At 45.4% G+C, this 26,048-nt stretch overlaps 1 protein-coding gene across 1 annotated transcript in view; it reads left to right on the top strand.

Moving 5' to 3' along the window:
* The window catches only part of EPB41L4B (erythrocyte membrane protein band 4.1 like 4B), a 770,758-nt gene that overhangs the window by 529,329 nt on the left and 215,381 nt on the right, over positions 1 to 26,048 (top strand). Inside the window, exon 17 of the mRNA XM_077491916.1 lies at positions 1,783 to 1,898. Within this exon, the coding sequence (XP_077348042.1) occupies positions 1,783 to 1,898 (116 nt within the window). The remainder of the gene's footprint in view (positions 1 to 1,782; positions 1,899 to 26,048) is intronic.

A 26,048-nucleotide genomic window follows, 5' to 3' on the forward strand; every position in this document is an offset into this window, starting at 1 on the left:
GGGGGTCTGCGGGCAGGGGGGTTATCAGAATCTGGAAGTTCCCTTTAACAAGGGCACCCCCCAGATCCCAGCACCCCCTTGGTAAATGGGTATCGGGTACATTGTACCCCTACACATTCACCAAAAAAGTGTCAAAATGATAAAAATGACAGACAGTTTGGGACAAGTTCTTTATTTAAAAAAAAAAAACGTGTGCAGTGATGTAACTCCCTCTTTGATCACAGATGACCTGAGAAAAAAAAAAAAAATCATAAAAAAAACTCTGTCTCGATGGGAGACTCCCACTGACTGTTGGCTTTTTCCAATACCAGCTGTTATATAGCTGAGGGCAGGGCCACCCGGGGAGGTAAATGGGTGACCCTGCCCCCTTCTGATGCCATGTGATGTCACATAACATCGGAGGGGAGCGGGGTCACCAGTTTATGTCACTGGGTGGCCCCGCCCTCAGCTATATAACAGCTGTAAGTAATAATAGTTTATAATAATAATAATTATAGTAAGTAAATGTGTTGCTTTTGTCAGTAATATTGCTATGCTGAAACTTTCACAAATTTTTGCCTGAATTAGGCTCCAGTAGTTCTAAAGGGGCATCCCACTATAAAATTGCCACTAACACTTTGTCATGTTCCCCAGCCATGTGTCTTCTTTTTGCTATTAGAGCACACTGAATTAAAAATGAAAAGTATTCAACGTTAATAGTGAAGACTGTCAGCAAATTCCAGCCTTGAGACTTGGAATTGGATGGATCCGCACCCCAGGCCATGAGGTCCACGGGGGGGCTGGTCAGGAGGACCAGGACCAAACAGACAGAGGGATCTTTTGGACTGGAACCCAGAAGCACGTGATGTCAGTACCTTAAATACCCTCTCCCAGAATGCACAGCAGGATGACACTCCCACTGGGCTAGTTCCGAGAAAGAATGGCACTCAATACGCCTAGCTAAACTGCTTTCTCACACTTGCCAGGGGTGACAGCGACACCAGTGGCCAAGGAGAACCCAGTGCAATCCAGCTAGACTGGTACTGAAACCATAAAATTAACCCTAAAACCCAACTGTGGTTTTAGGAACATTAAATTGAAAAAAACACAGTGTGTGCTCGTCAGGAGCCGGCGCTACACATGTATAAGAAAGGATAAAGGCAAATCGTTTATCCAGGTGGCAAGATCTTAGCATTGCATGCTATTGATACAGAGGTTTCCAGCATGGGACAAGGTAAGTATGCAGCAGAATAGGGGCTAACTAGTGTTAAAGTAAACATGTGACTAAACCAAAACAAAACAAAACAATATACCAATAGCAGTGGGTAGTTGACAGTATAGCCATTCAGTTCACAACCATTTGTAAAGGGTGCTTATATAGTTTAGCCTAATTACTCTCATCTTAATATTTCAACAGAGGATTGCAGGAAACCTTCTTCCTATGGGAGGTGCTTTGGTGTACTTGTTTGGTTTCTTAGTCAAACACTGGACACTACAAATGCTAGTGTGCTACTCAAGTTACATCTCTGAGTCTGGTGACTTCTGACATCCAAGATCGAGGTGCTAAGCAACAGTCTTAGGCTACACAAAGGATACATTTTAGGCACATAACATGCCTAACATATGTTAAATGCACGATGTAATCTAAGAAAGATTGTTTTCAAAATTAATGGTCAGGTGACAGGGTCTCTTTCAGTATGTTATATTTTGGCATATTGTGATAAACAATGCATGTTGTCCTTTTATGCATACATTGTATAATGGAAAATGTTATGTTCTGATAACATTTGATTGTTTTTTTAGATGTGCCTTCTGGAATTCCCATTCTTTATGAAGATGCTTCAGGGCTCAAAAAAACAGATGTTGAATCAAGTAAGATGGCTTCCCCATGGAAACCTTTGCACATCAATGTGAGCAAGGTACGGTCATATTATTGGCTACTTTTAAATGAATGCTTTAAATAATATCCAAATATTTCAACATATAGCATTTTTTGGGGCTTTTCAAGCTTTATATGTTATCTACATTTGTCATATGCAATTCAGCTTGTATTGGATCCCTCTTCCCAAGAAGTCAACATCAAGAGAGTTGCAGTAAATACAGTTATTGAAACATCTCCTGCCCAACCATCTTCATTAAATGTCAGGGCAAAAACTGATTAAAATGTATGCCTATGGAAAATAAAAAAAATATATTCAGTAAATCTCTGCAATGCATGTATATTACCCCAGGTTTTATTTTTTAAAATACTGCAAAAAGGAGAAAATACCTCTTGATCCGGCCAGAAATCCACTGAGCGCATAGCTTCCTGTTTGAGCTAACAACTCTGCCTCTCCTGCACTAAAAACCCAAGCAGTGTTATCTAAAGACCCCTAACCTTATTTGAAATCACCACTTTCAAGTAGCAATCCTGTGTAAACACAGATTCCATTAAGACTATATTTGCCCCCTGCTTTGAGTTATTTTCCTATAATGAGGAAGATAAATCAGCCAATTGGTAATAACACAGGAAAAAAATTATGTGCATAAACCGGGGAAAAACTATTCTTGGCAGTTTCCACCTTGTCATCCCTGAATATACTAGGCAGGCTTACAGGTGTTTTTGAGTTCTCTATTTGGGATAAGCCAAAAGTTATAGGGTTTGGTTTGCAGGAGGTTTGCCAAACTGTACCAAAGGTCTAATTGTTAATCCAAACCCAATCAAAGTCATTGGAGGCAGAATCCATAAAATCAGTTATGGCTACTTTCAAGACTAATGCCCTGTACACACGGTCAGACTTTCCGACGGAAAATGTGTGATTGGATCATGTTGTCGGAAAATCCGATCGTGTGTGGGTTATCGGACTTTTTCAGTCGGAATGTTCGACACAAAGTTTGAGAGCAGGATCTAAAATTTTCCCACAACAAAATCCGATTGTGTGTAGACAATTCCGACGGACAAAGTGCCATGCATGCTCAAAATAAATTACGAGACTAAATCGTGTTGTACGTCACTGCGTTCTGAATGATCAGATTTTCCGACAACTTTGTGTGACAGTGTGTATGCAAGACAAGTTTGGGCAAAAAAACATCTGAAAAAATCCGATGGATTTTGTCGTCGGAATGTCCGACCGTGTGTACAGGGCATAAGAGGTAAAGGATTGTTAAACAAACAGGTACAACACGTACAAATTGAAAACCAAAATACCATTTGGAGCGGAACAGTGATTTAAATAATACTTAAAGTTAAAAATGTGAAACACCCAATTGCTTTTAATAACATGTTTGGGGGATGCCCTAAACCTGCTTGAGAATCTGCACATGTGCACCATGTGCACCATGTATACAATGTACTACAATGTACTACAGGAAAAGTAAGATTTACAAAAAAGGAAAAAATTCATTTAAATTGCACACAAATTAAACAATATGTGTCAACTTGTTTTTCTTTTTTTGTAAAATAAAATGGCATGGGGATCCATCAAAATACATGTCAGACCCTTCAAGGTCTGGTAAGTATTTTAGCAGACCTTTTGGGGGGCAAAATACTGTTAAAAAAAAAAAAAAAAAAAAAAAAAGAAAGAAAAAGAAGTGGAAGCTAATGGGGTTGATTTTGCAAAATCTGGTGCAGCTGTGCATGGTAGCCAGTCAGCTTCTAATGTCAGCTTGTTTAATTAAGCTTTGACAAAGGCTACTTGGTTTCTATGCAGAGCTGCACATGATTTTTCACTCTCCAGTTTTAGTAAATCAACCCCAATGTCTCTGTTGCTGGACTATGCAGTCAGCAGCAGGGTCTATGTAACCATAGACATGTGGCTCAACAAGCATGGACAGGGACCTTATAAATCTTTTATGACATATTGCATACATTTTCTGGCATCTGGGTAGATCGAAGAAGGGGCACACCAATGGAGCTGGTGGTGCCAAGCGACCAAAAGCCTACACAGTGGCCCAGGCAAAATGGTGCCACTCTGTTTTGCAGCTGGTATGCCTGGGGAACAGAAGCCACCCTGCGCCAAAGATTCTGGAAGCTCTTCAGGGGCAGGACAAAGGAGAGCTTTTCTCACACTAGCTTGTGCCAGGCAAGGTTGTGTGTGACGGGGTAAGGTAGTGTGTGACTAGGCACTAACCTGCTGTCTTCCCTTCAGCAAAAATAGTACACACACATGCCTTGCCTTTCAGACATCCTAACTAAATCTGGTAGTGCAAAGTTTCATAGTTAGGTACCCTGGCTTCCAGGATGCCCTGGACTGGCCAAATTAGTGTGTGGCAAATTTAGGTGGTCATTCCCAGTGATTGTTCAACTTCCTGAAATGCAGTGGCAACACAGTTATCCTGCCACACATTTGATCGGCAATACAACCATGTACTGGAGCTTGACTATGCTGCAGCAGCTGCACATGCAGCAGTGTACTGTCAATGAGTATTTATGTAAGTACAGACTAGTTCAGGAACTGGTGTTTTTTTCACCACATCAGTGGATAATAATTCAGAATGTTTGTACCAACCTGCCACCGTTCTTAGAGGTGATCAGAAAGGTAAGCTGTGATGAGGCAAGTATTAGCAACATGACCCTTCTGGTGTTCCTACTGGAGTACATACTGCATGGTATAATAGACCAGATAGTTATGGACATGGATGACCTCAGTAACACTGAAGACATAAAGTCCATTGCTGCAGGCAATTTATGGTGAATTATCTCATTTATACTGAAGTGCAACTGGACCCAAGGCTTCAGGCCATGAAGGAGAGGAATCGTTACTGGTTGGTTTTCCACACTTTTGGATTCCCAATACAAATGGCAGATATAATTTTCCATGCTGAAAAGCAGAATTCCCTTTCATGGCCAATGTGCCTCTTATCCTCAGGTTTCATTTCAAGTCATTTTTCAGACCACAGTTGACAAACTTGACTGCTAGCAGCAGTCACTAACACTGCCTAAACTGTATGTTCTTAGATTACAAACCTTCAAATTGATGACCCCATGGACTTTTGAGTGTCAAGGCTGGACAACTGGCCGGAGCTTACTCAACATGCAAAGGAGCTGTTGGCTTGTTCTGTAGGTTATTGCTGTTGGAGAGGGAATTCAGAGATATGGGCAGTTTTGTGACAGAGTCAAATGAACCTGTTCCTTTACACAATTGACCAGCAAACTTTCACAGTATAAAAATGAACCAGTCCTAGATCAACGATGAGTACAAAAAACAGTAACATCTCCTGCTACCACTGCTGGCATGCCATCAAAATGTTCCACATGTAATCTTTTGCAGCTGGACCTCAGCTGTAAAATTTGTAATTTCTTTTCAGCAGTGTCAATCCTGCATTGTGCCTCAAAGTTTCAGGTTTGTTTTGGTGACCAGGTACTTTAAAGGTGCCACACATAATGTTTCCACAGCAGAATGTCAGCTATAAAATATATAGTGTTTACTGGAGGGTAAATTTTGCTCTGTCTCAATATCAAAAATATTTATGGCTGTTGTCTCTCTGATAAAGTGCATCTTGTGATTTATTAATTAAGATAATCTTGGTATCTCCTTGTTAAACCACCGCCCAAGAAAAGTGCTAACATACTTTGCATGGAAGTCAGTGAAATATTTTGCTGGCCTTTCCCTGTAAAACCGAAACACTGTTTATTTTTGGATTAAACGCTGATAGTGTCCCTCCTTTTCAAGCGCGGCCTACTTCAAGTGTTTATATATAGTTTATAGAGTTTGTACAATATTTCTTTCTTTTTCTGTTAAATATATACATTTTCATGTTGATTTCTGGGCTGAAAAAAACTTTTCCTGTGTGTTATTTTTAAAATGTTGCATACTCTCTATGGAGTCTGCAATATTTATTCTATTATTCTGTGAAAATATATACTTTACTGTGTTTTTTGGGCTGAAAAAGCTTGTTTAAATGCAGTTTATGCCGTGTGTACATTATTATTTTTTTCTTTTAGTAAAATGTATACATGTGTAAGGATCTGTTGCCCTCTACTGTCTGTATTTATAAATAGTTATGCTGTTTATTATAGAGTTAACTATGTATAGTTCTTCCTGCCTGGGTTGTTAGAAAGCTCAGAAGGAAGTAAAGAGAGACAAAACTGGGCATACACACAGGGGGGGGGGGGGTTGCTACTGCTGCTGTTATCCCATCCAGTTCAGAAGCAGAGACTATTGGGCAAGTATTCCTAATAGTTAAAATAGTACTGAATGTGCCCATAGTTACTTGAGTGTGTATCTAAATCTCTGTAATAAACCTATCTATGTCCTATAGTTATTATCTCACATGCACAGTGCCTGATAGCTAGGTCCATGATACTGAATGCATGTAGTAATTAGCTTCCAGTATAATAGTAGGTGAATCTGTTTATTGCATTAGGATTTATATGCAGTTCCTGTTTTTTTAGTCATCCCTGTATCTTCAGGTCTGTGCTTCTATATCTAGTTTTAGCTCAGGGCTCAATAACCAGCATAGGCTGCAGCCAGGTTAGAAGTCTGATGACTACTTATGTAGGTAGAGGTCCAGTTGTGTGGCAGGTTGGAATGTGCTAGGGACCAAGACACAGAGTAAATAGGCTCACTCTGAGTATCAGTGCCACGCCACAGTTTCTGAGTGTGAGAAGCTAAGTTTCAGACTGGTTGGACAATGCTGGACAGTTTTCCCATCAACACTTGGAATGAGCCGAACACCCCTGGTTCGGTTTGCAGCAGAACATGTGAACAGGCAAAAAATTAGTGCTAACACCGTTAAAGCCTATGGGACACGAACGTGAAAAATCAAAAGCGCTAATTATATAAGTAAGTTATTGCCATAAGTGTTTGGGGGTGCGGGTCCTGCCCCAGGACATGTATCAATGCAAAAAAGGGTTTAAAAACTGCAGTTTTTTCAGGAGCAGTGATTTTTATAATGCTTAAAGTGAAACAATAAAAATGTAATATTACTTTAAATATCGTGCATAGAGGGTGTCCTTAGTATGCCGGTAAAGTAACACATTTTTCCATGTTTAGAACAATACCACAAAGGAAAAAAAGTAATTTAAAACTACTTGTGGCTGTAATGTATTGTCGGGTCCCGGTAATATAGATGAAAATCATTGAAAAAAATGGCATGGTCCCCCCAGTCCATTACCAAGCCCTTCAGGTCTAGTATGGATATTAACCAGTTGCCGACCGCCGCACGCCGATGTACGTCGGTACAATGGCACGGGCAGGCATAAGGACATACATGTACGTCCCTTGCCTCCCGCGGGTCGGGGGCCCGCCCGGTGCCTGCGGCGGTCGGTATTCGTTCGGGAGCGATCCCGGACGAGGGGACGGCCATTCATTCATGGCCACCCCCTCGCGATCGCTCCCGACGAATAGAAATCCCCGGTGACATCACTTCCTCTCCTGTAATGTAAACACAGGAGAGGAAGTGATTTATTCTCTCCTCCGTGTCGGTATTTTTCGTTCCGACACGGAGGAGAGCGGATCAGTAAGTTGCACCAACACTCTACACACACAGTAGAACATGCCAGGCACACTCACACCCCCCCTTTACCCCCCCCGATCACCCCCCCCAATTACCCCTGCCCCCCAGTCACAGTGACACCAATGTCATTTTTTTTTTTTTTTTGCATTGGTGTCATTTGTGACTGTAATAACTGTTAGGGCAGTTAGAGTTAGCCCCCTTTAGTTCTAATGTACCCCCCTAACCCCCCCAATAAAGGTTTAACCCCGTGATCACCCCCCGTCGCCAGTGTCACTAAGGCTGGGTTCACATTGCAGCGGTTTATGAGAACGAATGTGATTCGCACCACACTGCAGTGCAAATCACATCCGATCTCTGTGCGATTCGAGTTCAGCCAATCGCCGCACCCGCCACACCCGCCGCACCCGCCGCAAATTCGCACGGGACCCTTTTTTTGGCCCGCAGCAGAATCGGATCGCATGGGTGTTCACACCATGCGATCCGAGTTTGCAGATCGCACTGCGATATGCGAACTGATCTGGGGGTGTCAGTAACATTTCACTGACACTCCCAGCAGTTCGCATAGGGCAGTGTGAACTGCCGCCGGGAGGCATGCGATGCGGGAACCCGCCGCGCATTCGTGGCGTTCCCGCATCGCTCCAGTGTGAACCCAGCCTAATAAGCGATCGTTTTTCTGATCGCTGTATTAGTGTCACAGGTGACGCTAGTTAGGCAGGTAGGTATTTAGGTTCGCTGCAGCTTTTTATAGCGCCAGGGACCCCCATATACTACCGCATAAAGCCCCCTAATTGCCCCCTAGTTAACCCTTTCACCAGTGATCACCATATAACTGTTACAGGTGACGCTGGTTGGTTAGTTATTTTTTTATAGTTTCAGGGCACCCGCCATTTATTACCTAGTCTCACTAGTGTACCCCTAAATTTAGGGGTGTCTACTTTCCAAAATGGGGTCATTTGGGGGGGGTTTGTGCCATCTTGGCATTTTATGGCCTTCAAAACTGTAACGCCCTTAGAAAGCCTGAAGGCGGTGCTTGGTTTTCGGGGCCCCGTACGCGGCTAGGCTCCCAAAAAGTCCCACATATGTGGTATCCCCATACTCAGGAGAAGCAGCAGAATTTATTTTGGGGTGTCATTTCACATATGCCCATGGCATGCGTGAGCAATATATCATTTAGTGACAACTTTGTGAAAAAAAAAAAAAAAAAAAAAGTTTGTAATTTTCCCGCAACTTGTGGCAAAATATAAAATATTCCATGGACTCAACATGCCTCTCAGAAAATAGCTTGGGGTGTCTACTTTCTAAAATGGGGTCATTTGTGGGGGTTTTGTGCCATCTTGGCATTTTATGGCCTTCAAAACTGTAATAGGTAGTGAGAAGTGAACTCAAAAATTTACGCCCTTAGAAAGCCTGAAGGCGGTGCTTGGTTTTCGGGGCCCCGTACGCGGCTAGGCTCCCAAAAAGTCCCACATATGTGGTATCCCCGTACTCAGGAGAAGCAGCAGAATTTATTTTGGGGTGTCATTTCACATATGCCCATGGCATGCATGAGCAATATATCATTTAGTGACAACTTTGTTAAAAAAAAAAAAAAAAGTTTGTAATTTTCCCGCAACTTGTGGCAAAATATAAAATATTCCATGAACTCAACATGCCTCTCAGCAAATAGCTTGGGGTGTCTACTTTCTAAAATGGGGTCATTTGTGGGGGTTTTGTGCCATCTTGGCATTTTATGGCCTTCAAAACTGTAATAGGTAGTGAGAAGTGAACTCAAAAATTTACGCCCTTAGAAAGCCTGAAGGCGGTGCTTGGTTTTCGGGGCCCCGTACGCGGCTAGGCTCCCAAAAAGTCCCACATATGTGGTATCCCCATACTCAGGAGAAGCAGCAGAATTTATTTTGGGGTGTCATTTCACATACGCCCATAGCATGTGTGAGCAATATATCATTTAGTGACAACTTTGTGTAAAAAAAAAAAAATTTTTTTTTTTGTCATTATTCAATCGCTTGAGGCAAAAAAATAAAATATTCAATGGGCTCAACATGCCTCTTATCAATTTCCTTAGGGGGTCTACTTTCCAAAATGGGGTCATTTGGGGGGGTTTTGTACTGCCCTGCCATTTTAGCACCTCAAGAAATGAGATAGGCAGTCGTAAACTAAAAGCTGCGTAAATTCCAGAAAACGTACCTTAGTTTGTAGATGTGACAACTTTTGCGCAAACCAATAAATATACAATTATTGACTTTTTTTTTACCAAAGACATGTGGCTGAATACATTTTGGCCTAAATGTATGACTAAAATTGAGTTTATTGGATTTTTCTAATAACAAAAAGTAGAAAATATCATTTTTTTTCAAAATTTGCGGTCTTTTTACGTTTATATCGCAAAAAATAAAAATCGCAGAGGCAATCAAATACCATCAAAAGAAAGCTCTATTTGTGGGAAGAAAAGGACGCAAATTTTGTTTGGGTACAACATTGCATGGCCGCGCAATTACCAGTTAAAGCAGTGCAGTGCCAAAGTGTAAAAAGACCTCTGGTCATTTACCAGCAAAATGGTCCGGTCTGAAAGTGGTTAAGGGGAACCTCGCACCCAATTTTTTGGTAAAAATGGCATGGGGGGGGGGGGGGGGGCATGACCAGATGGTGGCCTGATCAGACGTGTGAGTGAAGAGCTCCGTCCATCCTGAAACGTATCCTCAGCTTTTTCCCACCAGCAAGCCTGCCTGGTACTCCTCATACACCCAAGACTCCCCCAGCCTGTCAGCGTGCCGTCGCGGGTTTTCTATGAGGCTGCAGGTGCCTGAGGGACGGTCCGTGGCTCCGGCCTAGCTCTGGGAGTGGCAGCCATTTTGCTCCACCCAGCCACGGCCCCAGTACTTACTCCTGGTTTTCCCTGAGCTGGATTTCACCTTCTATGACCACTGGACCTCACCCGCTTGCTGACTGATAGCTGCGGTGCCCATATATCACCCCATGACGGCTGCTTGGAAGATGAACTGTGGATCCGGCCTTGAGTGGCGGCCATATTGCTACACCCAGGCACTCATTTTACAGTATACTTGACTCCTCTATGCCCTCCCCAAGCCACTGCCCAAACTAACACACCCCAGACTGTCAGACCACAACCCCACAATAGAGGGTGACCCTCTCCATCTGTGCAGAGGGTAACGGACACAGACCTAATCCTAGCTCTGGCATCACAAGTGACGGCATCTTGCTCCACCCAGCTACACCCATAATCAATCCTAGCCTCCCTAACTCTTCTGCATCTGACTCACTGTCACCAAAGCTGCCCAATCTGTCTACCAACCTGCCACCTACAGTTGCCATAGAACCACCTCCCTGCTTCCATAGCCACTGCAGGGACAATCCAAAGTGCCAAATTTGTGAACAGCTGCAGTCTCAACACACCACAGCACTCCCTCCTGGTCCCCTTGTCTCCTCTGTGCCTGACCCCTGCTTTAACCCTGCTCCAGAAACTTCCTGCCTGATAAGGAACCATCTGATGCCTCGGAAGAAGCAACCCCAAGCTAAACATCAATCCAGGGTACAGGCTGCATCCTCACCCACATGAGTGGATTCCACTTTACTCCAGAATTTACAGGCCCTATTGGGAGATATGGAGGATAGTTAACCTGCTGACACCCTGGTGGCTCCTTCACCCCAGTCCCCCACAGGTGACACAAACATGATCTTAGCAGCGATCAAAAGCAGTAGGACAACTCTATTTGTGCGGATCGATCATCTGGCGGAAGAGTGCAATTTTATCTGTAATGATTTGGATAAAATGTGGGGGCGCCTCACCAAATCTGAAAACCGGATCTCAGAGGTGGAGGATCAAACCGGACAACATACTGACCAGCTCATCAACCTGCAAAACACGATAAAAGCTCTGGTGGCAAAGTCTGATGATGTAGAAAATCGTATGAGACGTAACAACATTAGAGTGCAGGTTCTTTCGAAGGGGGATCATCCGGCAGACTTTGCGGAAACTTTCTTTAAGGACTTACTGGGACTGATGGATGTCTCCCCTACTTATGTGGCGGAACGTGCCCATCGAGTGCCAATGTGTCGATCTATCCCAGGTACCTCTCCGCGCCCCTTCCTGGTACGTTTCCTAAACTACCGAGATCGGGACCGTATACTTTCAGAGGCCAGGAAACGCCTGAATCTGCAATTTGGTAATACACACATCATGATGTTCCCTGATTTTTCCCCGGAACTGCAAAAAAATGGCAAACCTTCACTGAAGTTCGACGCAGACTATGAGACCGCAACATTAAATATGGAATGCTTTATCCTAGTCGCCTGCGAGTTCAACATAAGGGATCTATCAAGTTTTTTGACACCCCGGCTGAGGCGGATGCCTGGCTCACTATGTTGCCTTGAAGACAAGATGGACTACTTTACCATCTTGGGGGCTCTCCGAGTTGCATTTCTCCTGACCTAAGACGGTATGTTTATATCTACACAATAGTTTTTTTGCCAAGGGTTCATGCTGCCTTATACCTACTTTCATCTGCATCCTCTATAGGGCCCAGGGCTGTGGATCCTGTTATCTGAGTGGGCCGGTTGACAGCTTACCCTTCAAAGTTACTCCCTTAGAAATATGCGAGAGACCCATGGGATTCCTGCCATTTCGGGACTTGTCTCTGAAAGAGTCTCATGTTGCTCTCTTACCAAGAGCTGGCTGAAATCCTACGTTAAGCAAGCTATTCACACAAGACTCCATAAGATAAGTCTACGCTCCCATCCTATTGGCTTATCTCGGTGCTAACTGAAGTTTAAGCTTGGGATGTAACCCCTCATCCTGGCTGGAATACACGGTGAAGCAATTGGAACACTGTTCGAGATATTTAAACTGACCTAGTTGTTGGTCAGTATTAGGGATGAGCTTGGTGTTCAAGTCGAACGCATGTTCGACTCGAACATCGGCCGTTCATCTGTTTGGTGAAATCAGAACTATGTGGACCGTTCGCACCATATTCGTGTGCAGGCATGTACTGACCATTGGGACTACAGGGAGTTTCCCGGTGGGCCGATGGCTCAGTGGGCCGGTTTCAATGACAAAGTAATGGCTGCGCCGCTCGCCCTCAACTTCACGCAGTGATGTGAGAAAGATGAGAAAAATACAGAGGAGAATAAGTGAAATAATATAAGAGGTTAGTGAGGACTCCTTATGTTATGCTACTTATGTTATTTTGCACAATAGCGTATAGTTTTATATAAAGTTTTTGCGCTTGTTTGAAAAATTAAAGTGGGCTAGTCTGGATGAAGCCCAGGGCCAAATTTTTGTCCCAGTTCAGCCCTGTTCGTGTGGCGCGAATGGCCCACAATGCACTACGCCATCGCAGTGCATTGCTGGCTCATGATTGGCCAAGCATGCACTGTGACCCCGCATGCTTGGCCAATCACAGCGCCGGAAGCGAGGAGAGCCATAATTGGCCACAGGCAGGATGCCTGTGGCCAATTATAGCTCAGGGTGTTTAGTAAACGCCCCACACTATATAAGGCTGCCAGCACGGTGGCCTTGAGTGGTGTGTTTCGGCGTGCAGGGAGAGAGCAGCATAAGCAGGGACAGTGTGTTCTTTTCTTGTGAATCTGCAACAGTTAAAGTGGGTGTTGTGTGCCTCCAGCACAGTATACACCTGAAGATACCCCTTATTGCTGGTGTTCTGCAATACAGCCATCTGCAGCATTTACAGTGGGTGTTGTGTGCCTCCAGCACAGTATACACCTGAAGATACCCCTTATTGCTGGTGTTCTGCAATACAGCCATCTGCAGCATTTACAGTGGGTGTTGTGTGCCTCCTGCACAGTATACTCCTGAAGCTACCTCTTAATGCTGGTATTGTTCTGTTTCTGTAACACAGGCAGGCAGCTGCAGCAATTACAGTTGGTGCACTGTGTCATCTGCTCAGTGTCCACCTAAACCTACCCAATTGCTGGTTTTCCCATCTCCCTGCAGGCCATTACTATGTCTGGAAGGCCAACAAGGAGAGGCAGACAGTCACGAGCCAATAAAAGAGAGCAAGCAGGTAGTGTTTAGAGACAACAGTGCTGGTCGTGGACGCGGTGCATTGTCATCAGCACGTGGCCATGAGACACGCTTGTCCTTATTTTCGGCAGCTGGAAGTGTTGAACCGCATCATGCCGAAGACTTGGTAGAGTGGATGACCAAGCCCCCTCATCCTCCCTCACCCAGGCTCAGGGTACTAGCAAAGCAGCTGCCAATGCATCCTCTCCCCTCATCTCAATGTCATCAGTCACTCCTTCCCTAGACCCACCATGTCCTCCTGAGTAGTCCCCCGAACTGTTTGAGCACAGTGTTGGGTACATGCTCCAGGAGGATTCCCAGTGTTTTGAAGCCTCTGATGATGATACCCAGCTAGAGGAAGGCAGTAGCGTGAGCACAGATAGAGGGGATGCTCAAGAAGGACAGCAATCTGGTAGTCATGTTCCACCAGCTGCAGCATACTGCCAGGTTTGCTCCAGTGATGAAGAGGGAGGGGATTATGAGGTCACTGACTCCACATGGGTGCCTGATAGGAGAGAGGAGGAGGAGGAGGCACATCTCCAATGAGGCAGAATGCCCTCCGGGGGCCAGCTTAGGGGCAGCACACCGACTGAATCACACCGCAGAGCTCTGCCTGTGCAGGGCGCTGCCTCTGTGCGCTATTCCAAAAGTTCTTTGGTGTGGGCCTTTTTTGAGACGAGTTCATCAGATCGCACCGCTGCTATTTTTCAACATATGTCTCAAGCGTATCTTGCGTGGCCAAAACATCAGCCGCTTGGGCACCACATGCTTGACCAGACATATGTTGACGTGCCATGCAGTTAATTGGCAAGCGTACCCACACCAAAGAACAAAGCGGACCTCTCCTTGCTCCTCATCAGCTGGGATCTCCAAACTACACTACACCTTCAGTCCTCTCTGAAACCTGCACTGAGAGGAATGAAGGTGTAGAATTAGGTGTCTCACAGCCAAGAACTTGCGGGCACTCTGCTAGCAGTACACCCACGTCCGATTGTAGCAGGCAAATTTCCCTGCCCCAGGTGCTGGACCATCGAAAGAAGTTCACTCCCAGCCACCCACATGCCCAGCGGTTGAATGCCAGCTTGGCTAAATTGCTAGCACTTCAACTGCTGCCTTTTCAGTTGGTTGACTCTGCCCCTTTCCGTGAGTTTGTGCAATGTGCGGTTCCTCAGTGGCAGGTCCCCAAACGTCACTTGTTCTCACAGAAGGCGATTCTGGCTCTCTACTGGCATGTGGAAGGCAATGTCCATGCCTCGCTGGACAGGGTGGTCAGTGGTAAGGTGCATATTACTGCTGACTCATGGTCCAGCAGGCATGGACAGGGACGTTACCTATACTTCACGGGCCATTGGGTCACTCTTCTGGCAGCTGGGAAGGATGAAGGACAAGGTGCAGTAGTGTTGTAGGTTGTTCCGCGACCACGCCTCCAAAATGCTACTACTGGTTGTGACACACCTCTCTCCTCCACCCCCAGCTCTTCTTATTCCTCCATGGCCTCTTCCAGTGCTTTGTCCTCGGAACTGTAGGAGTTCAAGGGGCTACACAAGTACGCAGGCAAAAAGATGCTGTTATCCTGTTGTTAGAAATGAATGCTATGATATTTGCCTTTGTCAATATTTTTTTACATACCTCCTCCCTTTAACCAGCAGGTTCTGTACACCATTTATGATAAATTGGCATCTCTATCTTTCTCACGGCTGTATATAGCTGGGGACTTTAATTCCATTATGGATGTAAAGCTTGACTCCTTCCAGAGCTCACACTCCTGATCTATGCAACTGGGCACAAGCTTTGGACTATACCAAAATTTGGCGATGGAAACATGTGGGAATAAAGACCAACTCTTGTTTCTCCTCTACCCATAAATCAGGTTCCTGGATTGACCTAGCCTTTGGCAATGCATCAGCATTGACTATAATTAAAAGTGTATCCTATCTTCCCTCTGGTCTCTCTGATCATGCCCCCCTAGAACTGTGTATAGCCTTGAAGAATGCCAGGAATACCAGTTGCTGACATCTAGCACCCAAATGGATACAGGACCAGAAGGTGGGAAATCTCATCTCACCCAAATTTAACCAATATTGGGAAACTAATGAGGGATCCACTTCACAAGCTATGGTATGGGATGCCTTTAAGGCACATATACGGGGTGAATATATATCTGCCATTAAAGCAGTCAAGTCAGACTTGTCATCACAAATAAAACACCTGGAAGAGGAGGAGATGAAAGCAGCGGAAACCTTTTCTGGCTCAACGACTGTGGACAACTTTGAGCTACTTGCGCAGACGAGATGCAAATTGTCTTTACATATGGCCTCGGCTATGCAGATCTGAGTTTTGTGGCTAGCAGGGTGTTTGAATCCGGTGACAAAAATGGGAAACTGCTGGCTAATCTTGTAGCAGACCATAGGTTTCAAATGGTGATTTCAAGCATAAGCTGTGCTGATGATACTATGACATCTGATCCCACTAACATTCTACACAAATTCACCAAATATTTTAGTAAGTTGTACTCCGCAGTCCCAGGCCCATCAGAAACCGTTATCTGTGAACTCCCCACACTTTCACCAGAAGAAGTAGTACTTGTTGATATACCCATTTCATTGCAAGAAATTGAAGCAGCTATACGTTCTTTTCCCGGTAAGAAAATTCTGGGTCCAGATGGTATCCCAGGGGAGTGGTATAGGATGTACATCTCAACTCTGGCACTCAAACTACACAGCCTGTTCGCTGAATCTTTAGAAAAAATGGAGCTACCCCCCTCTATGTATCAGGCCCATAGTCTTAATTCCTAAACCAGGAAAGAACCATTCCAAATGTGCCCCATACAGGCCCATTTTGTTGTTGAATTACGATCTAAAGATTTTAACTAAAATTTTAGCCACTAGATTGATGAACATTATTCCTGACCTACCCAGCATAGATCAAACAGGGTTTATACCAGGGAAGTCCACGGACATCAACGTCCGCCGGGTTTTCACGCATTTGCAGCTGCCGCCAACTGAATCCACCTCCAGAGTCTTAGCAGCACTTGGCATTGAGAATGCCTTTGACTCTGTGACCTGGCCTTATATGTTCTCTGTATTGGAGGCTATGGGGTTCGGGCCTGAGTTTCTGAAATGGGTGCAGTTGCTTTATTCCTGCCCTTCAGCCCAAGTTAAGCTAGGGGGCAAGCTCTCAGACCCCATGCCAATTAGGAGGGGTATGAGACAGGGTTGCCCATAGTCTGTTCGCTATTGTGATGGAATCCGTGACAGTGGCCATAAAGAGGGCCTCTGCTGTCATTGGTATCTGCACGGGAACCTTGGTGGAAAAGATAGCAATGTACACAGATGCCCTCGTATTGTTTCTTAATGACCCAGGGCCATCTCTTAAAGAAGCGTTACATATTCTGTCTGAATTTTCCATTTACTCTACAAATTAATTGGGGAAAATCACAAATTTTACCCATTGACAAAGAGGCCCGAATCAGAGCTGATCCTACTCTATCTTTAATATGGTCACCGATGATCAGATACCTGGGTATTGAGATTTCCCCGGATACTTCCGAATATTGTGTCCTAAATTTAGTTCCACTGGTCGACAGTATGGGCCAATCTCTCTTTGACTTTGATAGGGCACATAAACGTGTTTAAAATGAAGTTGTTACTTGGTTTTCTCTCTGTGCTCCGGCATGTGCCAGTGTGGATTCCCAAAAAATATTTTAAAATAATTCACTCTAATTTAACTGCTTTCATTTGGGGCTCACAACAAGCGAGGTTTAAGTTGACAGTCTTGCAGCGACCGTGGCTGCAGGAAGGTATGGCGTGCCCAGATCTCTACAAATATTTCCTGGCAGCTATGCTCACACATGCCTTTAACTGGCTCACACAGAATGAGTCCAATGCAGCAGTATTATTAGAAGCTTCCTGCATAAGTTCTTTTGAGGCTCTTAAAAACTTCTTATACAGAGGAGCCTCTGCCTCCCTTTTTTTGACTGCAGCCATGAAAGCTGTATTAAAAGCCTGGGCCCAGACCCAAACCCTGCCTCCTAGCCCCCCAGATCACATCTCACAACATACCCCCCTATGGCTCAACCCACGACTACTGGAATTTGCCTCTATACCTGACCTGCAGATCTGGGCAGTGAAGGGCATTAAATATTTAGAGCAGATATGTATAGCCAGAGAACTGAAACCCTTTGATACCTTAAAATTGCAATTTGACCTGCTTAATGTATACTTTAGGTATTTACAATTGAGACACGCCTTCCAATTTCAATTCAAACAACAACCAGTAGCTTTTTATACCTCAAACTTACAGGTAATACTTAGAGATGATACCTTCACTAAACCCGTCTCAACTATCTATAAGACAATGTTTCCCTCTATCCACTCAGGGTTGGAAACTCTAAAATATAAATGGGTGCTGGATGTCCCTGACCAAGACGATGAAGGGTGGGAAGAAACATGGGAGAAGGCATTCTCACAGCTGGTTTCTACAAGAGACAGGTTGATTCAGTACAAACTCCTACATAGGATCTCTCTGCAAGTTTACACAGAATATATCTCTCCGTCTCTGCAGAGTGTTGGCAGTGTGCAGCGGATTCAGCAGGCTTTATCCACATATTTTGGCAATGCCCTAATATTCAAATTTTCTGGGAAGCGGTGATCTCAGACATACACTCTATGACCACTATTCAGGTGCCCCAGATGGTGGAGCTTTGTCTGATGGGTTTGGTGGACACTTTGGCTCATCTTCGGGCCTCCAGAACGCTGATAGGATTATTATTGTTTTTTGCATGGAAAAAATTTTTTCTCCAATGGAAATCCCCAACAGCTCCAACCCTGACCTCTTGGAAAAAAATAATGCCAATTAATTACCACTATACAAGGCCATCTATCTAGCAAGAAGTTGCTCCAAAAAATTTCACAAGGTCTGGGACATTTGGGTAGAGGACCTATCTACCAATCCTGACCCTGACTCTCCTGATTAATAGATTACCTTACAACAGACCATATATACACATTTTTTGTATAAAACTCAACCCACGTCCAATCCACATGCCTAATAATTGTGTCTTGCTTTTTATATAATATGACTCACTGCTACCCCTGAGCAGCTGATACCTACAATACTCTAACAATCTCAGTAGCTACTGGAGCATGGAGCTTTGTTCTAGTGTCACTAATGGCACTACTGTTAAGAGGTTTTGTTTTTCTGGGTTTTTTTTTCACAATGTGGTTTTACTGAGCCTGGGTATGCCCAATAGGCTCTGCTTTTTATCTAAACTTGAAACTCAATAAAAAGAATTTTCCAAAAAAAAATGGTATGGGGGTCCCCCAGGCCCCCAGGCACTATATACTCTGAACAGCAGTATATATACTACTCTGCAGAAAATTGGGCCTTAGGTGTTGGTGGTACCAGAACACTGTAAGCCCTCACAGTTACTCTTGGTGGGAACAGGAATGGGCCCTGCTGTAAAATACTATATAAAAAAAATTGTAATTACATGCCCTTGTTAAACAGGGTCAGAAAAATTGGGCCTTGGGTGGTGGTGGTGGTGCCCTAACCAAAAATATTCTTGGAAGCTAGCATCATCAAGATTCAGGAATAGCATAGTCAGCATGGGATCTCACATCCATAGCAAATTCAATCAGTTACATCAGCATCAGGTGCTTGATAGCTGCTGATCCAAGACTGATTAATTTTTCTGAATGTGAGCCTATCAATGGAGTCTGTGGACAGGCACACTCTTTGATCCATTACAAACCCTCCAGCAGCACTAAATGTGCGTTCAGAAAGCACGCAGGACAGGCCAGTAGCTCAATTGCATATTGAGCAAGTTCTGGCCAGTGGTCCATGCTCAAGACCCAGTAACCCAGTGGATGCTCTGTTGGAAAGGTCCCCAAGTCTGCTCTTGCCCCTAGATATTCTTGCACCATGTAATGCAGACGCTGGCGATGGTTGCTTGAACCGATCAGACCTTGGCCTGAGGACTGAAATTGTTTAAATGCATCGGTCAGCCGGCCACCTTCTCCACCGATTTTCCTCTGACTCAACAAAGCCTCAGCAACATGTTGTTCAGCACCAGGAAATTGCAACCTCCCAGGGTCTGAAAATACGTTGCACAAACCTTTCTTCAAGGCCTCCTGAAGATTTTTCATCCTCTGCTCCCTCTGCGAAGGCATGATGAGTTCTGCAACCTTACTCTTGTAACATGCATCAAGAAGGGTTGCCAGCCAGTAATGATCACTCTTCTTGATACCAAGAATCCTAGGGTCCTTTCACAGGATTTGCAGAATCGGGGAGGCCAAGCAGCATAAGTTTGCAAAGGGATTCGATTCTGAGTCCTCTGGGTCACTAAGGATCACATGATCCATAACTACCTCCTCCCAGACACGTATAACTCCTTGGGTTTCTGGCAACTGAAAACCATCCCTTGAGACTGCTGCTGAGTGTTATCCTCTACATCCATGCTGACACAATCCTCGTCGTCCTCTTCCTGTGTGTTTGGCGAGCTCACAGGAATGCTATCTGGATAAAGGGGGCCTTGAGAGGTAAGGAAGTACTCATCTTCCTCCTGCTGTTCTGCCTCAATACCCTCTCCATGATTCCAAGAAGTGTGTGCTCCAATAGGAAGACTAGAAGGACAGTGTCACTGATGCATGCATTGTCACTGCTCACCATCGTTGTGGCCTCCTCAAATGGTGACAGGACAGCGCATGCATCCTTGATCAGTAGCCACTGGCATGGGGAAAAGAAGCCAAGCTCCCCTGATCCTGTCCTGGTGTCATACTCGAACAGGTACTCATTGATGGCCCTCTGCTGTGTGCACAGCTGCTGCAGCACTACCAACGTTTTGAGTTCCACCTGGTGGGCATGTCACAAACGAGGCAGTTGGGGGGCAGGTTGCATTCCCTTTGAATGTCAGCCAGCAGAGACCTGGCATTGTATGACCACAGACATTTCTGGCCTGCCTCAGGAGATCCTGTAAACCTGGGTACCTGCTCAAGAACCGCTGCACCACCAAATTCAGAACTTGTGTCAAACATGGAACATGGGTCAAGTGTCCCCGTCGGAGGGCGGAGAGAAGGTTGGTGTCATTGTTGCATACAACCATTCCTGGCTGAAGCTGGCATGGCGTCAACCACCTCTGAGCCTGTCCCTGCAGAGCTGACAGAATCTCTGCCCCAGTGTGGCTCCTGTCCCCTAGGCAGACCAACTCAAGTACCGCATGGCATCTTTTAGCCTGACTGCTTTCGTAGCCCCTTGAATGCTTACGGAGCACCACTGGTTCAGAGGATAAATCTGCAGAAGAGGCTATAGAGGAAGAAGCAGAGGAGGGGGTGGAGGAGAGAGCTGCGGCAGAATCGCCACTAGCATTTTGGAGGTGTGGTGGCGGAATAAGCTCCAACAACACTGAACTCTGTTCTGTATCCTTCTCAGCTGCCAGCAGAGTTACCCAGTGTGCCATGAAGGAAAGGTAAGGCCACTGCTCATGCCTGCTGGACAATGAGTCAGCGGTAATATGCACCTTACTGCTGACCGCCCTGTCCAACGAGGCCAAAACATTGCCTTCCACACGCCGGTAGAGAGCCGGCATGACCTTCCATGAAAAGAAATGGTATTTTGGAACCTGCCACTGAGGTACAGCACATTCCACAACTTCATGAAAGGGGGCAGAGTCTACCAGCTGAAAAGGCAGCAGTTGCAGTGCTAGCAATTTGGTCAAGCTAGCTTTTAGATGCTGAGCATGTGGATGGCTAGGACCGAATTTCTTTTTACGGTTCAGAAACTGGGGTAGGGAAATTTGCCTGCTAAAATCAGATGGGGTTGTATCACTAGAACATTGGCTGCAAGTACTTGGGACACCTATTGCTATACCTTAATTCCTCTCAGTGCAGGTTTTTTGAGAGGACTGGAGGTATAGTAGGGTTGGAGATCCCAGATGAGGAGCAAGTCCACCTTTTTCTATGATGTGGGTCTTTCGGATCCACATCATAGCAAACGAACTGCATGGCAGGTCGTCATATGTCTGGCCAAGCATGTGGTGCTGAAGCGGCTGCTATTCTGGCCATGCTTGATCTGCTTCAGACATAGGTGTAATGTCTGATTCATCCACTGGGGGCTCAGTCATCTCCACTATCCCCTCAGCCCATTGATGAGGTCTCAGCCACATCACCTGATACCTCCTCTTGTTCCTATTTAAACAGCTGCCGCCAATGACTCATCGTTCGTGCTAGGAACCTGTTACCAGGCCTAGTGCACCAGCCACACGTTGCAGCTAAATTCTCCAAGTTTTGGCCGGACAGAGCCCCATTTCATCCTCTTCGTTTGGGCTAGATAGAGCCCCACTTCATCCTCTTCATTTGGGCCGGATAGAGCCCCACTTCCTCCTCTTCGTTTGGGCCAGACAGAGCCCCACTTCATCCTCTTCGTTTGGGCCGGACAAAGCCCCACTTCATCCTCTTCATTTGGGCCAGATAGAGCCCCACTTCCTCCTCTTCGTTTGGGCCGGACAGAGCCCCACTTCATCCTCTTCGTTTGGGCCGGACAGAGCCCCACTTCATCCTCTTTGTTTGGGGCGGACAGAGCCCCCACTTACTACTCTCCAGACCTACGGAGGTGTCTCCATTAGCATAACGCAACTCACTGCAAGTATACCTGAACTGATAAACTTTGTACTCCTGTGCTGCTAATGTCTGGCTGTATATAAACTCTCTAAATAAACCCCAACTAATCCTTCAACATACCTTTGTTCCTTTATCTGTAATTTGCCATAAGGTGTAACCACTTAACTAAATAGTATGTATATAAGTCCAAAGCTGTGATCCTCTAGAAAAACGCTACTAGCTCACTGCCTGGGACATTACAATAGGTTGCAAATAGGGATAAGCCAAACACCCCCGGTTCGGTTCGCATCAGAACATTCGAATGGACCGAAACTTTGCACTAACTTTCGAACCCCATTAAAGTCTATGGGACTCGAATGTGAGAAATCAAAAGTGTGCATTTTAAAGGCTAATTTGCAAGTTATTGTCCTTAATTGGGTTTGGGGACCCGGGTCCTGCCCCAGGGTACATATCAATGCAAAAAAAGTTTTAAAAACTAAAGTTTTTTTGGTAGCAGTGATTTTAATGATGCTTAAAGTGAAAAAATAAAAGTGAAATATTCCTTTAAATATCGTGCCTGGGGGTTGTCTATAGTATGCCTGTGAAGTGCAATCGTGTTTCCCGTGTTTAGAACAGTCCCTGCTCAAAATGACAATTCTAAAGGAAAAAAGTAATTTAAAACTGCTTGTGGCTTTAATGTAATGTCTGGTCCTGGCAATATGGATAAAAATCAATGAGAAACCCCCTCAGCCCCTTACCAGCCCCTTTGGGTCTTGTATGGATATTAAGGGGAACCCCACACCTAAATAAAAAAAAGGAAAGGCGTGGGGCCCCCAGGCCCTATATACTCTGAACAGCAGTATACAGGCGGTGCAAACAAGACAGGGACTGTAGGTTTGTTCTTAAGTAGAATCTGTCTGTAATTTTGAACTGGTAAATTTTTTACGTGTAGCTCCAGCCAAAAATCAATTTTTAAGCTTTTTGGAAAACATAGGGAAGGATTATCACCCCTGTAACATTTGTTTTGCTGTCTGTGCTCCTGTTCAGAAGATTTCACCTCACTTTCTGCCAATGACAATTGGATTTTGCAAGTAGGAGTCATGTGTAAGTTGGAAGTTTGAAAGTAGGGGCCTGCCCTATATACTCTGCAGAAATTTGGGCCTTAGGTGTTTGTGTTGCCACCACACTGTGAGCCATCACAGTTACTCTTGGTGGGCGCAGGAACGGGCCCTGAGGTGAAATATTAGATCAAGAATTGTAATTACATGCCCCTGTTGAACACGTCAGAAAAATTGTGCCTTTGGTGATGGACGGTGTGGCGGAGTTGCCACAACACTGTAAGGCCTCACAGTTACTCTTGGTGGGTGCAGGAACGGGCCCTGCTGTGAATTATTGGATCAAGAATTGAAATCCCATGCCCCTATTAAACAAGGGCTGAAAAATTTGGCCTAAGGCACTGGTGCTGGTGCCACAACACTGCAACTCCTCACAGATACTCTAGTTGGAGTGCAGGACTGAGCCCTGCTGCAAATTATTGCATCAAAAATGGTAATTACAAGCCTCTGTTAAACAGGGGCAGAAAAATTGGGCCTTAGCACTGGTGCTGGTGCCACAACACTGCAACCCCTCACAGATACCCTAGTTGGAGCGCAGGAATGAGCCCTGCTGCAAAGTATTGCATCAAAAATTGTAATTACACACCCCTGTTAAACAGGGGCAGAAAAATTGGGCCTTAGGCACTGGAGCTGGTGCCACAACACTGTAACCCCTCATAGATACTCTAGTTGGAGTGCAGAAATTAGTCCTGCTGCAAAGTATTGCATCAAAAATTGTAATTACACACCCCTGTTAAACAGGGGCTGAAAAATTGGGTCTTAGCCACTGGTGGCGGTGCCCAGAACCAAAAATGTTCTTACAAGCTATTAGCATAAACAATGAGGAGGAAGAGGATAGTCACTCAGCATAACAGGATAGTCACTCAGCATCATCATCTTGAAGGGAAAAAAAAATGTTTGGTTACATCAGGTGCTTGGGAGCTGGTGATCCAAGACTGATTCATTTTTATGAAGGTCAGCGGTTCGACCAGTTCAGTGGATAGGCACACCCTGTGATCGGTTACAAAGCCTCCAGCAGCACTGAATGTGCGTTCCGAAAAAGAACGCTGGATGCAGGACAGACCAGTAGCTCAATTGCATACTGTGCAAGCTCTGGCCAGTGATCCATCCTCAAGACCCAGTAACCCAGAGTTATTTCGGTGGGAAAAGTGTCCAAGTCTGATCTTGCCCCTAGGAATTTCATCACCATGTGAATCAGACACTGGCGAATGTGCTGGAACCAATCATACCTTAGGGCTGCGGACTAAAAAATTGTCTGTACGCATCAGTCAGTCGGCCACCTTCTTCACCACTCCTTCTGTGACTGACTGAAGCCTCAGCAACACATTGTCCAGGAGGACCAGGAAATGTAACATCCCAGGCTCTGGAAATGCATTGCACAAACCTTTCTGCAAGGCCTCCTGAAGATGTTTCATCCTCTGCTCCCTCTGCAATGACAAGATAAGGTCCACAACCTTACCCTTGTAACGTGGATCAAGGAGGGTTGCCAGCCAGCAATGATTCCTCTCCTTGATACCACAAATACAAGGCTTCTTCTGCAGGCTTTGCAGGATCAGGGAGGCCATGCAGCCTAGGTTTGCTGAGGCATTTGTTCCGGCGTCCTCTGGGTCACTAAGGACGACATGATCCGCAGCCACCTCCTCCCAGCCACGTACAAGTCCATGGGTTTCTTCGGTCTGTAAATGATCCCTTGAAGACTGCTGCTGATGCTGAGTGCTAGGCTCCACCTCCATGCTGACACAATCATCCTCCTCCTCCTTATCCTCTTCCTGTGTGATCGGCAAGCACGCAGGAACACTATCTGGATAAAGGGGGCCTTGAGAGGTAAGGAAGTCCTCTTCTCCCTGCCTCTGTTCTGCCTCAAGTGCCCTGTCCATTATTCCACGCAGCGTGTGCTCCAACAGGTGGACAAGAGGGACAGGGTCACTGATGCATGCACTGTCACTGCTCAGCCTCCTCAAGTGGTGACAGGACAGTGCATGCATCCCTGATCATGGCCCACTGGCGTGGGGAAATAAAACAAGCTCCCTTGACCCTGTCCTGGCACCATAGTCACACAGGTACTCATTCATGGCCCTTTGCTGCGTGTGCATGGTCAATGTTGAGTTCCACCTGGTGAGCATGTCACAGATTAGGTGGTTCTTGGGCAGGTTAAATTCCTTTTGGAGGTGAGCCAGCCTAGCACTAGCATTATATGACTGGCAGAAATGCACACAGACTTTCCTGACCTGCCTCAGGACATCCTGTTAGCCCGGGTACCTGCCCAAGAACCACTGCACCACCAAGTTAAGGATGTGAGCCAAACAGGGCCCATGGGTCAGTTGTCCATGTCAGAGGGCGGAGAGGAGGTTGGTGCCATTGTCGCAAACCAGGTTCGTGTTTCGATTAGGGCGCCTTATCCAGCTTACTCTGTCCCCTCCATCCAGCGTCACCTCCTGCCGTCACATACACAAGCTAGTAACTCAATAGTGTTCGCCAGATAGCCACACCTAACACTATTGAGTTACTAGCTTGTGTATGTGACGGCGGGACACGTTAGGAGGGGTGAGAAATAGCTGCCGGTTTCCTTGTTTAAGAGGTCCGCTGTGACCACCAATGCCCTGGCATACTCAAGCACCTGTTGAAGTTCAAGTGTGAAGTGGATTGATCTTTTGATGTGGCTTATTCTTTCACTGTTCATGTGAGTGCATAGAGATTGGTTTTAAAGATTAAAGTGTTTTAACGTTATTACACCATTGGAGGCTTCCACTGTTATTTCTTTTGAGGTATATACATATACACTTCTAACCAGAAGAGATCCAGGAATACAGGCTGCGATATTGGGATGCCCCATAGTGTTCATCTTTTAAGAGGAGTCAAAGTTCTATTAGCCAAGCACGCGAGTGT

The sequence above is a fragment of the Lithobates pipiens genome, unplaced genomic scaffold (genome assembly GCF_037356315.1).
Source record: "Lithobates pipiens isolate NorthernLeopardFrog02 unplaced genomic scaffold, aLitPip1_a1.2 Scaffold_19, whole genome shotgun sequence".
Classification (NCBI taxonomy): Eukaryota; Metazoa; Chordata; class Amphibia; order Anura; family Ranidae; genus Lithobates; species Lithobates pipiens.